This window comes from Plecotus auritus (genome assembly GCF_963455305.1).
Source record: "Plecotus auritus genome assembly, chromosome: 8".
NCBI classification, from domain to species: domain Eukaryota; kingdom Metazoa; phylum Chordata; class Mammalia; order Chiroptera; family Vespertilionidae; genus Plecotus; species Plecotus auritus.
Window position 1 is genome coordinate 33,941,228 of NC_137782.1, and position 12,373 is coordinate 33,953,600.

At 36.7% G+C, this 12,373-nt stretch overlaps 1 protein-coding gene across 7 annotated transcripts in view; it reads left to right on the forward strand.

The window, feature by feature from the left end:
• The window catches only part of PPP4R1 (protein phosphatase 4 regulatory subunit 1), a 69,968-nt gene that overhangs the window by 37,508 nt on the left and 20,087 nt on the right, over positions 1-12,373 (forward strand). For all 7 annotated transcript variants that reach the window (XR_013961513.1, XM_080685937.1, XM_080685940.1 and 4 more), the window contains one exon: positions 5,996-6,519. Coding sequence is in view for 6 of the 7 variants with exons in the window: in XM_080685937.1 (XP_080542063.1) it covers positions 5,996-6,519 (524 nt within the window). In the remaining variant the exon portion in view is untranslated. The remainder of the gene's footprint in view (positions 1-5,995; positions 6,520-12,373) is intronic.

Here is a 12,373-nt window from a genome sequence, read left to right on the forward strand (position 1 = left end):
AGCACCTACTAACAACCAGCTACTGTAGATAGAAATAGAGAGCTTGGAACCTGTTCTCACGGTCCTCTCAGTTTCCTAGAATTCAGATTTCTCAACTATGTTACAAAATAAGCAAGGTTTTGGCAATATATTTCCATTACTACTTATTTATTATATATTGTTTCATCTGACCCTGGAAACATTTAATATAATTTAACAATGTTTGAAAATTTTATTAATTATAAACATCTAACTTTATATACAAAATTTATCTTTCATTCACCCCAGAGTAGGCTATTTCAGTGGTTCTTTGAAGGTGTTAATAAAAGCTACTTCCAGAAGGCTGTTTTCAAACTTGCATTTCTAAATTATGTCAAACCAACAATTACATTATTCTTTGAACACATTGTTCTTTTGGTTCTCCGTGCTTTCTCTTTGGGAAGCCCTGCTGTTCCATTTGTACCTTATTTAACAAAGTCAGTTTCAGTGTGTTTGCTGTCTCTGGACTCACTCCTTCCAAGAATATATCCTTGCATTTTTTTCAGGAAATTCATAGCTTTTGCATCTTGGCTATCAGGAGGACCGGAATGAGAATAATTTTTAATCAGGTCTCTTTTTTTTCATTTTTAAAGGTATTTTTTATTGTTGATAGTTTTACAAATATCTCCCATCGCCCCCCCCTTTCCACCCTCCTCCCAGTCTCTTACACACCCCTATCTTTTTAATTTTGTATTTCTGTATGTCACCTAATAGACTACAAGTCCATCCTATGTAGCAATGTAGTTTTTTATCTTCGTATACTCTTAACACCTTCTTTTGGTCTAGCACATAATTGGCACGTAATACATCTTGAGTGACTTATTATTAAGGAATATATTTAATTTTAAAATCCTTAAATAATGAGCCACTTAGGCTAGTTTTTGTCAGTTTAGCTTAATGCCATCTATGTGAAAGTAATATTGTTATTGGTACAAATTCAGAAATATTTCACAGTTAAAACTTGATTTATTTAATTCACAGTACTTGAAAGATGTATCTTGGAGAGTGCTCTTTGCTTTTATCCCAGGATACAGTGCTTCTCTAACCAGATGTTCTATAGATCATTTTCTCCTTGAAAAGCAGGTACAGGTACTTATTTTCTAGGCCCATAGTCTCTAGTCAGGAATGCTGAGAATATTAATCATAAACTAAAGGAAACTTAAGGTTCTTTTTGAGAGAAATTTCTGGCTTACTCTCTGGTGCTCTTATTGCCTATGATCTCTTAGGAAATAATTCTCATTATGCAGAACCATGTCTCCTCAATTTTCAAAAAATGTTTGCTTGTATAATGGCATTTGGAAGTCTGATAATTCAGAATATCAGAATTTTGGCATCTAACAGCTTGATCTTGCATTGACTCTTATCCAGTTCTAGGAAAAATCTGTATTATTATTTTTAATATATTTTTATTGATTTCAGAGAGAGAGGAAAGGAGAGAGAAATAGAAACATTAATGATGAGAGAGAATCATTGATTGGCTGCCTCCTGCACAACCCCTACTGGTTATAGAGCCCTCAACAAGGCCATGTGCCCTGACCGAGAATCAAACCATGACCTCCAGGTTCATAGGTTGAGGCTCAACCACTGAGCCACTCCAGCCAGGCAGAAAATCCTGTATTTAGAGAACTTTTATTTTTTGACAGTTTGAAGCAACTTATAATTCATACATGTATAATTCTTCCCAGAATTTTAATAGTAGGAAGTCTTTTTTTTTCTTTTTTTTTTTTTTTTTAAATATATTTTATTGATTTTTTACAGAGAAGAAGGGAGAGGGATAGAGAGTCAGAAACATCGATGAGAGAGAAACATCGATCAGCTGCCTCCTGCACACCTCCTACTGGGGATGTGCCCGCAACCAAGGTACGTGCCCTTGACCGGAATCGAACCTGGGACCCTTCAGTCCGCAGGCTGACGCTCTATCCACTGAGCCAAACCGGTTGGGGCGTCTTTTTTTTTCTTTTAAAAACTGTGCAAACTAATAATTTTACATTAGTCAAGCAGAATGACTTGGCTGTTCTTTGTTTTTTAGGCTAAGAATATTAAAATGTAGTATTCCTTTTTTAAAAAATGTGTTTTTATTGATTATAAAGAAAGAGGAAGGGGCGGGAGAAAGAGAGAGAAACATCAATCTCCTGTCTCCTACATACACCCCGACCAGGGATCAAGCAGCAACCTGGGCATGTGCCCCGACCAGGAATTGAACCTTGACTTTTCAACCAACTGAGCCACACCAGCCAGAGAAAAATTTAATATTCTTAATTAATTTTAATATTAAGATTTAATTTGAATGCTAAGGTGAAAATAGTGATCACAGAACTTCAGGCCCTGGGAGTAGTTTTATATACTTAATTGCATTCTTTTTGTATATTTTAAATGGAACTTTCTAAAATTCATCAGATAATAGTTGAAGTGTTACAAGTTTTACTCATTTGCTCCCTACCCTCACAAAACAATACCTTGTTACTATAATTTTTAAAATTTAGTTTGCATTATATCAGAAAAATTGCAAAAATAACAGAATTCCATATACTCTTTACTCAGATTCTCCAAATGTCAACATTTTACCATATTTGCTTTATTATTCCTTTTTTCTGAGTTTTTGAGAATGTTTTAGACATATGAAAACCTTTTTACTTTTTTTACTCCCTTAAATATTTCACTGTGTATTTCCTCCAAACATAGACATTAATATATAACATAGTCCAATTACCAAAATTAAGAAATTAATGTAGATACAATACTGTTGTCTAAAGACTTTATTCATATTTTACCAATTATTCCACTAATGTTCTTTTTTTTTTTTTTTTTTTTTTCAAAAAAATGTTTTTATTGATTTCAGAGAGGGGAAGGGAGAAGGAGAGAGGGGTAGAATCATCAATGATGAGAGAGAATCATTGATCGGTTGCCTCCTGCTTGCCCCCGACTGGGGATTGAACCCAGGCATGTGCCCAGATCAGGAATTGAACTGAGACCTCCTTATTCATAGGTCAACACTCAATCAGTGAGCCACACTGGAGGGCCACTAATGTTCTTTAAAACAAAAGAAAAAATATCTTTTAATAAGAACAACATAATTGGAAAATATTACATAATTCATACACATAGAGAAGACATTTGTTTTGCATAATAGCACTAGCTTTAAGAACTCTTGGAGAGGGAAAGGATCTTATAAGCCATCTAAGCCATTCCCTCATTTTTATGAATAAGGAGTACATGTAGAATGTGAGTCCCTAAAAGGCTTGGAGTTTTAGATTAATGTAGTGCCAGTACTGGGATAAGTATCTAAGAACTTGCAATTCAGTCTTTTCACAGTTGTAACAGAATTTTATTATGTGTGCATACTATATATTTTACAGTTATAAGAGTGGAAGGGGAAAAAAAAAAAAAAAAGAATGGGAGGGCAACACCAGAATTTAAAATGTCACTGTGTGGCATATTTTCAGATGACTTATTAGATATTTTTATCTCTATATTAAAACTTTTAAAAAATAATTATGTGTTTTTTTAAAGTGTTTCTGATAATAACATGAACATCGCCATTAGATAAAGCCTAATCAGAGGAAAGTTGATACTTTCATGAGAATGTGTGTGGTTGACTATTTAACACATATGGGATTTACATAGGTGTTAACGTCACCTTCTACTTTAGCATAGTCCTGGCAGACGCTCCTGTTTAATATCCTTCATTGTGTATATGTTAAAGGCACATGATGTTTCAAGGGAGCGACTTTAATTCTCTACCTCCCCCCACATATATACTCATCTTACAAATTTACCTACATATCCATCCTTACTTCTCTCATGTTTCTTAGAGTTTTCATCTATCCATCTTGTTCATATTCTTTCTGCTTTATCATTATTTCATCAGTCTCCTGTGTCTCCAGTTCCCTCACCTCTTAAAACCCTTTCTTTAAGCCTAAAAATAATACTCATCTTTACCATCCCTTATACAAGAAAAATGCCTTCACTCTGAGTTATTCTATGTGACTGCTGTGTTTTCCTTCATTCATATTTCTTGCCTCACATCTAAGCCCTACACATGTCCCTCTGACTTGATGACCTCCCAATCTGTCTCCAGTGTCTGACCATTTTCCCATGGACATCACCACCACCTTTGACATAGATACCTAACTCAGTCTATCCAAACTGGAACTCTAGCTTTCTCATTAAATTGTTCTTGCATTTTCCACTTTTAGTTGGTGCTACTGGTATCTAATCAGTTGTTCTAGCCAGAAATCTGGATATCTTCCCAGGTTCCTCCCTTTGTTTCTCCAGCATGCAGTAAATGAACAAATCCTATTGGTTTTGTCATCACTGAATGTGCTTGCTTCTACTGTAGCCCCAAAGATAGTGCTTTCATTCAGAAAGTCATCACTATCACCCACTCTTCTATGTTTCCTGCCTCTTGTCTCACTTCCAACCAATTTTCTGTACTGCTTCCAGAATGGTCTTTCAAAAATAACATCTGAAAATGCAAGTCTTTTAGTTCCTACCTTATTTCCTATAGCCCAGTGGTCGGCAAACTGCGGCTCTGTTGACTAATGAGTTTGCCGACCACTGCTATAGCCCATACCATAAACTCCGGAGGTATTTAGTATGGAATACAGTGATTTCTGCAAAGTTTTTCATTCTTGTCATCTATCATTTCCTTCTTTTAGCCATAATAAACTTATTGCTCTTTTCTGAATGTGTTATACCACCTTTGTCAACCTTACCTTTGCATATGCTGTTTCTTCTTTCCATACATTTTCTTCCCCTTAGCCTCATAAACATTTATGGGTTCTTCTAAACACAACTTAAATCATTTCCTCTGAAGCCTTTTAATTTCAACTCTCATTTCTATCTCCTGTGTTCAGTGTGCTTACTTATATATTTACCATTCTACCTGACAATTATTTGCTTATAAGTTCTTTTTTTTCTATTTTCTTCTAATTGTAATCTCGTGAATAAGATCTACATTTCACATATGAATCCTCAATATCCAATTCATTTCTGGTTCCTAGTAGGTGCTCAATATATATTAGTAAATTTAATCGAGTCTAATAAAATGTAGGAGATAAACATTAATGTAGTGCTTTAGTTTACATAATGAATGGCGGTAACCGGTGGTCTTGAGGAATTTGTACCATCTGTCCTTATCAATTAAGTCATGGCTCCATTTTGGTAAAACCTATGGGAGTAGAGCTGGAAAGTGAAAAGAGCTGGAAGAAATAAAAATAACTTAAAACACTTGAGTGGATTTCTATATATTTTGTGAGATAGTAAATAAAGTCTTTCGTAATGCTGTGTAGAGGTTTTTTTCTTTTTCTTTTTTTAGTATTTTTAAAATTGATTTTAGAGAGGAAGGGAGAGGGAGAGATAGAAACATCAATGATGAGAGAGAATCATTGATCAGCTGCCTCCTGAATGCCCGACATTGGGAATTGAACCCGGGCATATGCCTAACCAGGAATCGAACCATGACCTCCTGGTTCATAGGTCAACACTCAACCACTGAGTCACGCCGGTCAGGGTTTCGTTTCTTTTTAATGTAAGCAAATAGGTTTTAATTCTCAGCTTCTCATTATGTCATTGGAGCAGAGTGGCAGTGCCATAATCCTAAAAATCAGATACCTTCAAAAATGTGTCTATCTTAAAATGCATTGTAGGACTTTACCTTCCTACTATTTTTTTAAAATTATTGAAATGATCATGGTATTGTAAGATCCCAGGATTCTTAAATGTTATCGTCTCCAACTAATATCTAATGCTTTAATATTTAGAATTAGGCTTAACAGATGTTTACATCTCTGAACACAGAACAACTGATGGAAAAAGAAGCATTATCAGTAATTTATGCAAATTACTCAATATGTATGGATAATCTGTACTTTGTAATATTTAGCTTGTTTAAATGCTTTATGTAGTATCTATCATTGGTTTTTTCCAGTAATTATTTTTATACTTTCATTTTTCCCCCCAAATGAAACAATAAAAGCATCAGAGATCAAGAAGTCCCAGAGGATGTACAAATCAGGCCAGAGGATGTTCCTTCAGATCCCAGTATTAGTAATTCCAGTGTCAAACTGGAAAACACGATGGAAGATCATACTGAAACAACTAGGAAACCTCCAGGTGAAATAAGTGTTCCAATGGACAGTTCTTTACTTTGTACTTTGTCCTCAGACTCTCATCAGGAAGCAGCTAGTAATGAAAATGATAAAAAACCTGGTAACTACAAATCTACATTACGGCCAGAGGTCGGCACCAGTTCACAAGATTCTGCTCTCTTAGATCAGGAATTATACAACTCTTTCCACTTCTGGAGGACTCCTCTTCCTGAAATAGATCTAGATATAGAGCTTGAGCAAGGCTCTGGGAATAAACTCAACCCAGAGAGACCAGAAGAAACACCTGAAGTAACTATACCAGGTTCTTCAAACATCACTATGGCCACCAGAAAGGAACTTGAAGAAATGATAGAAAATCTAGAGCCGCATATTGATGATCCGGATGTTAGAGGTATGGAAGATTCAATCAAGTTCTTTATTCTAAAGTTGGTATAAAGTGTTTGCTTACCTTTTTTTCCAGGAAAAAAAAAAAGCCTTTCTTAAAAATTTGATCATTGACATCATGTCTTATCTTGATAACTAAGATATTTTTAGGTAAATTCATTTAGATAAGCTCATCATTGTGTTCCTAACTAGTATTTACAGAATTGTTGATTCATAAATCTCTAAAATTTTCACAGTCATTCCGTGTTTTACATTTACAGTTTTAAATATTGTACTGCCTTAACTATTTTGCTCTAGGTCTCATTAGCTTTTTTATAAAATAGCAGGGGACGCAGTGTTTTTAAAGGAAGGACCATGCGTTATTAACAGCTGACAAAAATACCTATTTTTCTGTGGAATATGATATGTTTTAAGAGCTGTAGTTGTCTGTCCATAAGAGTCACTTAGCTTACTTTCTCAGTTTGACTTTTTTCCATTGGATTACACATTTATCACCTACATTATTACCTTGTGAATGCAGCCATAAAGTTGTTCTATGTTCAAATCAAAAGTTGCCTCTTATTAAGTGGAATATGTGTTCTCAGGGTATGGGAACCAGATGTCCTGAAGCAGTCCTATTCTACTTGCTGAGGCTTGGGAAGTGATCAAGCCAGAACCTGAGCAGATGTTATCTTTCTGCCCCTTTGAAGACTAAGGCTTCCATAACTTCACTCAGTGAAATCTGAGATGCTATGTAAAACAAAAACAATTTTGAAAAATCTTATAATTAGAAGCCTTTAGAACTTACATCTCTTTGTGGATTTTTTTTTAATAAATCTTTATTGTTCAGATTACTACAATTGTTCCTCTTTTTCCCCCCATAGCTCCCCTCCACCCGGTTCCCACTCCACCCTCTGCCCTTACGTCCCCGCCATTGTCCTCATCCATAGGTGTACGATTTTTGTCCAGTCTCTTCCCTCACCCCCCACACGCCTTTCCCCCTGAGAATTGTCAGTCCATTCCCTTTCTATGACCCTGATTCTATTATATTTACCAGATTATTCTGTTCATCAGATTTTTTTATTCACTTGATTTTTAGATTCACTTGTTGATATATATGTATTTGTTGTTCATAATTTTTATCTTTACCTTTTTCTTCTTCTTCCTCTTCTTAAAGAATACCTTTCAGCATTTCATATAATACTGGTTTGGTGGTGATAAACTCATTTAGCTTTTTCTTATCTGTGAAGCTCTTTATCTGACCTTCCATTCTGAATGATAGCTTTGCTGGGTAGAGTAATCTTGGTTGTAGGTTCTTGCTGTTCATCACTTTGAATATTTCTTGCCACTCCCATCTGGCCTGCATAGTTTCTGTTGAGAAATCAGCTGACAATCGCATGGGTGTTCCCTTGTAGGTAATTAACTGTTTTTCTCTTGCTACTTTTAATATTCTCTCTTTGTCTTTTGCTCTTGGCATTTTAATTATGATGTGTCTTGGTGTGGTCCCCTTTGGATTCCTTTTGTTTGGGGTTCTGTGTGCTTCCTGGACTTGTAAGTCTATTTCTTTCACCAGGTGGGGGAAGTTTTCTGTCATTATTTCTTCAAATAGGTTTTCAGTATCTTGCTCTCTCTCTTCTTCTGGCATCCCCATAATTCTGATATTGTACTCTTGAAGTGGTCCCAGAGGCTCCTTTCACTATATTCATATTTTTGGATTCTTTTTTTCTTTTTGCTTTTCCAGTTGAGTGATTTTGCTTCTTTGTATTTCAAATCTTTGACTTGATTCCTGCGATCTTCTAGTCTGCTGTTAGATCTCTGTATAATATTTTTTATTTCAGTTAGTGAATGCTTAATTTCTAGTTGTTTTTTTTTCATATCCTCGAGGGTCTTGCTAAATTTATTGGCCTTTTCTAGAAAATTCTTGAAAAACCTTATAATTGTGGTTTTGAACTCTATATCCAGTCGTTTGCTTTCCTCCATTTTTTTCATTTGTGATCTGTTTCTTTGTCTCTGCATTTTGGCTGCTTCCCTGAGTTGATAGAGTGGCTTTGTGTGGTAGGTGTCCTCTAGGGCACAGTGGCTCAGCCTCCCCAGTTAACCTGAGGTGGACACTCTTGGTGCACCCCTTTGTGGGCTGTGTGCACAGTCTTGTTGTAGTTAAGCCTTGATTGTTGTTGGTATCACTTGGGGGAATTGACCTCCAGGCCAATTGGCTGTGAGGATCAGCTGTGTCTACGCTGGGAGAACTTCTGTGCTGGAGACACCCTTATGAGACAAGACTTGCAAAAGCCTCTGTGCTCAGCTTGGATGGGGCGGAGTTTCAGGGTGGAGCAGGCAGCCTTGGTTTCCCGTCAGCCCTGCCCTAATAGGCCCCTGGTTCTCAGTGTCCCTCGGTAATCGCAGCAAGCACCTCTGTGAGAAAGCCGCTCTCAAGTTCCGCCCACTCCCAGACAGTCCAGTTTCTCCCCAAATGAGTCTGGGTCCCCAGAGTCTCGCCCGTAACTGGAGTTCAGCACAGTTGGGAGCTTTTGTCTCCCTCCCGCTTGAGAAAGCCATCTGCGTACTTAGTTGCCCACCCTCTCCGCGTGCACGCTTCGGTACCTCTGTCTTCCGCAGTTCCTCTGTCTCTCAATGTGCTTTTCTCTTTCCTGACAGTCCAGTTTCACCCCATATGAGTCTGGGTCCCCAGACTCTCACCTGGAACTGAAGTTCAGTGCAGTCAGGAGCTTTTGTCTCCCTCCTGCTTGAGAAAGCCAGCCATGCACTCAGTTGCCAGTCCTCTCTGTGCGTCTCAGTACCTCTGCCTCTTGCAGCTCCTCTGAGTCTCAGTGTGCTTTTCTCTTTCCTTCTAGTTGTAGAATTTCCACTCAGCCAGCCTTTCTGTGGTTCTGGATGATATCCATTTTGTCTTTTAGTTGTAGTTTTGAAATTGTTGTGCGAGGCAGCAGTTTAGGTGTTTATGCCGCCATCTTGGTTTCTCCTTTGTGGATTTTTTTTGGCCTTGTTCTAAAACCTAAAATTTAATAAACTATTGTTTTGCTCAATGTTAGTAAATACCCATTTTTAAAGCAGATAAAGTGATAACTTTCAGTATCCTTCTAAAACATACAAAACCCTGTGTTCACACTTTTTAAATTGCAGTATGGTTGTTAAGTTAGCAGTATCTTTATTTGGCCTTATTTTATCATGATTTTTAAATGATTTCCTATTATAATTTTACATTTGGAGGAAAATGATTTGATTAAAGGCATATTCATATCCTTGATTGTTGAAAGTTAGTTGGAAAATGGTCAGTTTCATTCTTTTTTAGGCTTATTGGGACATAATTTATATCAGTAAAATTTGGCCTCTTGAATGGACAGTTCTATGAGATTCAACAAACATACAGTTGTGTGTAACCACCACCTCAGTCAAGATACAGAACAGTTTCATCACCAGAACATTCCTTTGTCCCCCTTTATATTCAGTCCTTTCTTACATGCCCAGCCTCTGACAACCTCTGGTCTGTTTTCTGTCCCTATGATCTTGCTTTTGTAGAATGCCACATACATAGAATCAAGCAGTAACATCTTTTTTAGTCTGTCACTTAACATAATGTGTTTGAGATTTACCCTTGTTTCATGTATCAGTAGTTCATTCCTTTTTGTTATATTCTGAAACAAAAGCAAGAGCAGAGGAGTGAATATTTTCTTTTTTTTTTTTTAATGTATTTTATTAATTTTTTACAGAGAGGAAGGGAGAGAGATAGTTAGAAACATCGATGAGAGAGAACATCGATCAGCTGCCTCCTGCACACCTCCTACTGGGGATGTGCCTGCAACCAATGTACATGCCCTTGACCGGAATCGAACCTGGGACCTTTCAGTCCGCAGGCCGACGCTCTATCCACTGAGCCAAACCGGTTTCGGCAGGAGTGAATATTTTCAATAGCATATCCTATTTTTTATCTCTCCTGGTAGATTATTTTTTATGAAAACACTAGAAACCCAGTGCATGAAATTCGTGCAATTGGAGGGGGGTCCCTCAGCCAGCCCTGCACCCTCTCGCAGTCTGGGCCCTCAGGGGATGTCCAACTGATGGCTTAAACCTGCTCCCCGCGACATCCTTAGCACAGCGGGTTAGTGCACATCATAGCGACAGGTTGTCCCACTGTTCGGTCGATTTGCATATTAGCCTTTTATTATATAGGATTACAGCTTCACTTTCTTTGCTCATTCCTCAGTTGTGGCTTCTGTCGTTGATTTTATTTACCCTGTTGAACCAGCATTCTGCATTTTATGACAGCTTGATGTAGCAAGTACTACATCATCAAGTTTTGTTTTGTTTGATAAATTAGAATATTCAGCAAAATCTTGTTTTTGTAGTCTCCCTCCATTTCTCTACTCTCTTCCACCCCCAGATGAGGAAAATTGAGACACAGAGAATTACACCTAAAACTAAGGATGCTCATAGCTGAGGATAGTCAACTCTTGATAAATGTTTGTCTTCACAGCTTTCAGCTTTTTGTTTAAATAAATTTTATTATCATTTAACAACTTAAGTTTTATTCAGTTGATCAAACTTCAGTAACTTTCATACTTTGTTTTTTTTACACTCCATTTTTATGGAAAAAGGCTGTAAGCCTGTTCTGGGAATTCTCGCTGTGTTTACTATACAGTACCTTCTAGTTTTCTGACACACAGTAGGTACTTAACAAATACTGAACTATTGAATAGCTACTTTAATTTTTTTAACAAATAAGCTAAAAATGATATTCATAGTTTGCTTTTTAAAAAGACCTACATGTACATATAAGCTTCAGTATATGACCTTGTATTTCAGAAGATGGCTAATACTTAGCATGTTTGGCTTAAAATTGTATTGTAAATTTGCAGGTTGTAATTGAGAGATTTCAACACAAATACTATATTGTGATTTAATCAGTTCTCTTTCTGATTTACCTCTTAAACCTGCTATGTTTTAAATTTGTCATGTTCTTGCCCCACCAGTGTGGCTCAGCAGTTGAGCATCAACCCATGAACCAAGAGGTCACCAGATCTATTCCCAGTCACCCGGTCAGGGCACATGCCTGGGTTGTGGGCTCAATCCCCAGTAGAGGTCATGCAGGAGGCAGCCGATCAATGAAGTTCCTCTCTCATCGATGTTTCTATCATTTTCCCTTCCTCTGTTTCTAAAAATCAGTAAAAACATAGCTTTAAAAAAAATTCAGTTACAAAAAAGTTTTAAATTTATCATGTTCTTTTTTTTATAAAGATAACTTTTATAACATAGCCATTTATTTATTTATTTATTTATTTATTTATCATTATTTATTGAGCACTTACTATATTCCTGATACGCTCCTTGTTACTAAATATATAGCAGCAGCAAACCAGACAAAAATCCCAGCCTCAGAGAGTGCAGAACGTTGGGACAATACGTTAACTGCCTGTGTCAAATGGTCTATCGTAAAACAGCTAGGCATTGCTGGAGATTTTCTGCTTTGGCTACAAAATTCTTAAGCATTTGATTTTATTGAAATCTGAGGCCATTTTTAATCCATGTTAATTTCATAGTTAATTGAAAATTTACTATGCCTTAATTTTCTATATGTTAGGAGGTGTTTTGAGTTTTTAAAGGCATATATCTTAGTTTTGGATGTTTTTCCTAATCTGCCATCATGGCAAATTGTCAGAAAATGTCTACTTTTTGCAAGGGTAGAACTTTAAGCCAAAATTGGAAACTAAATTCTGACCAGGGACTAAACTTCAGCTTTACAAGCTTCTGTGCCACTTGTTCTTTTCCCTTATCACTGTTGGGTGGGGCATATCATGGGGGGGTTGTGGGGGTGGGAGCAAAACTTAGGTTTTTCAAAATTTTAAAGCAGCCCTTGCTTCCCAATT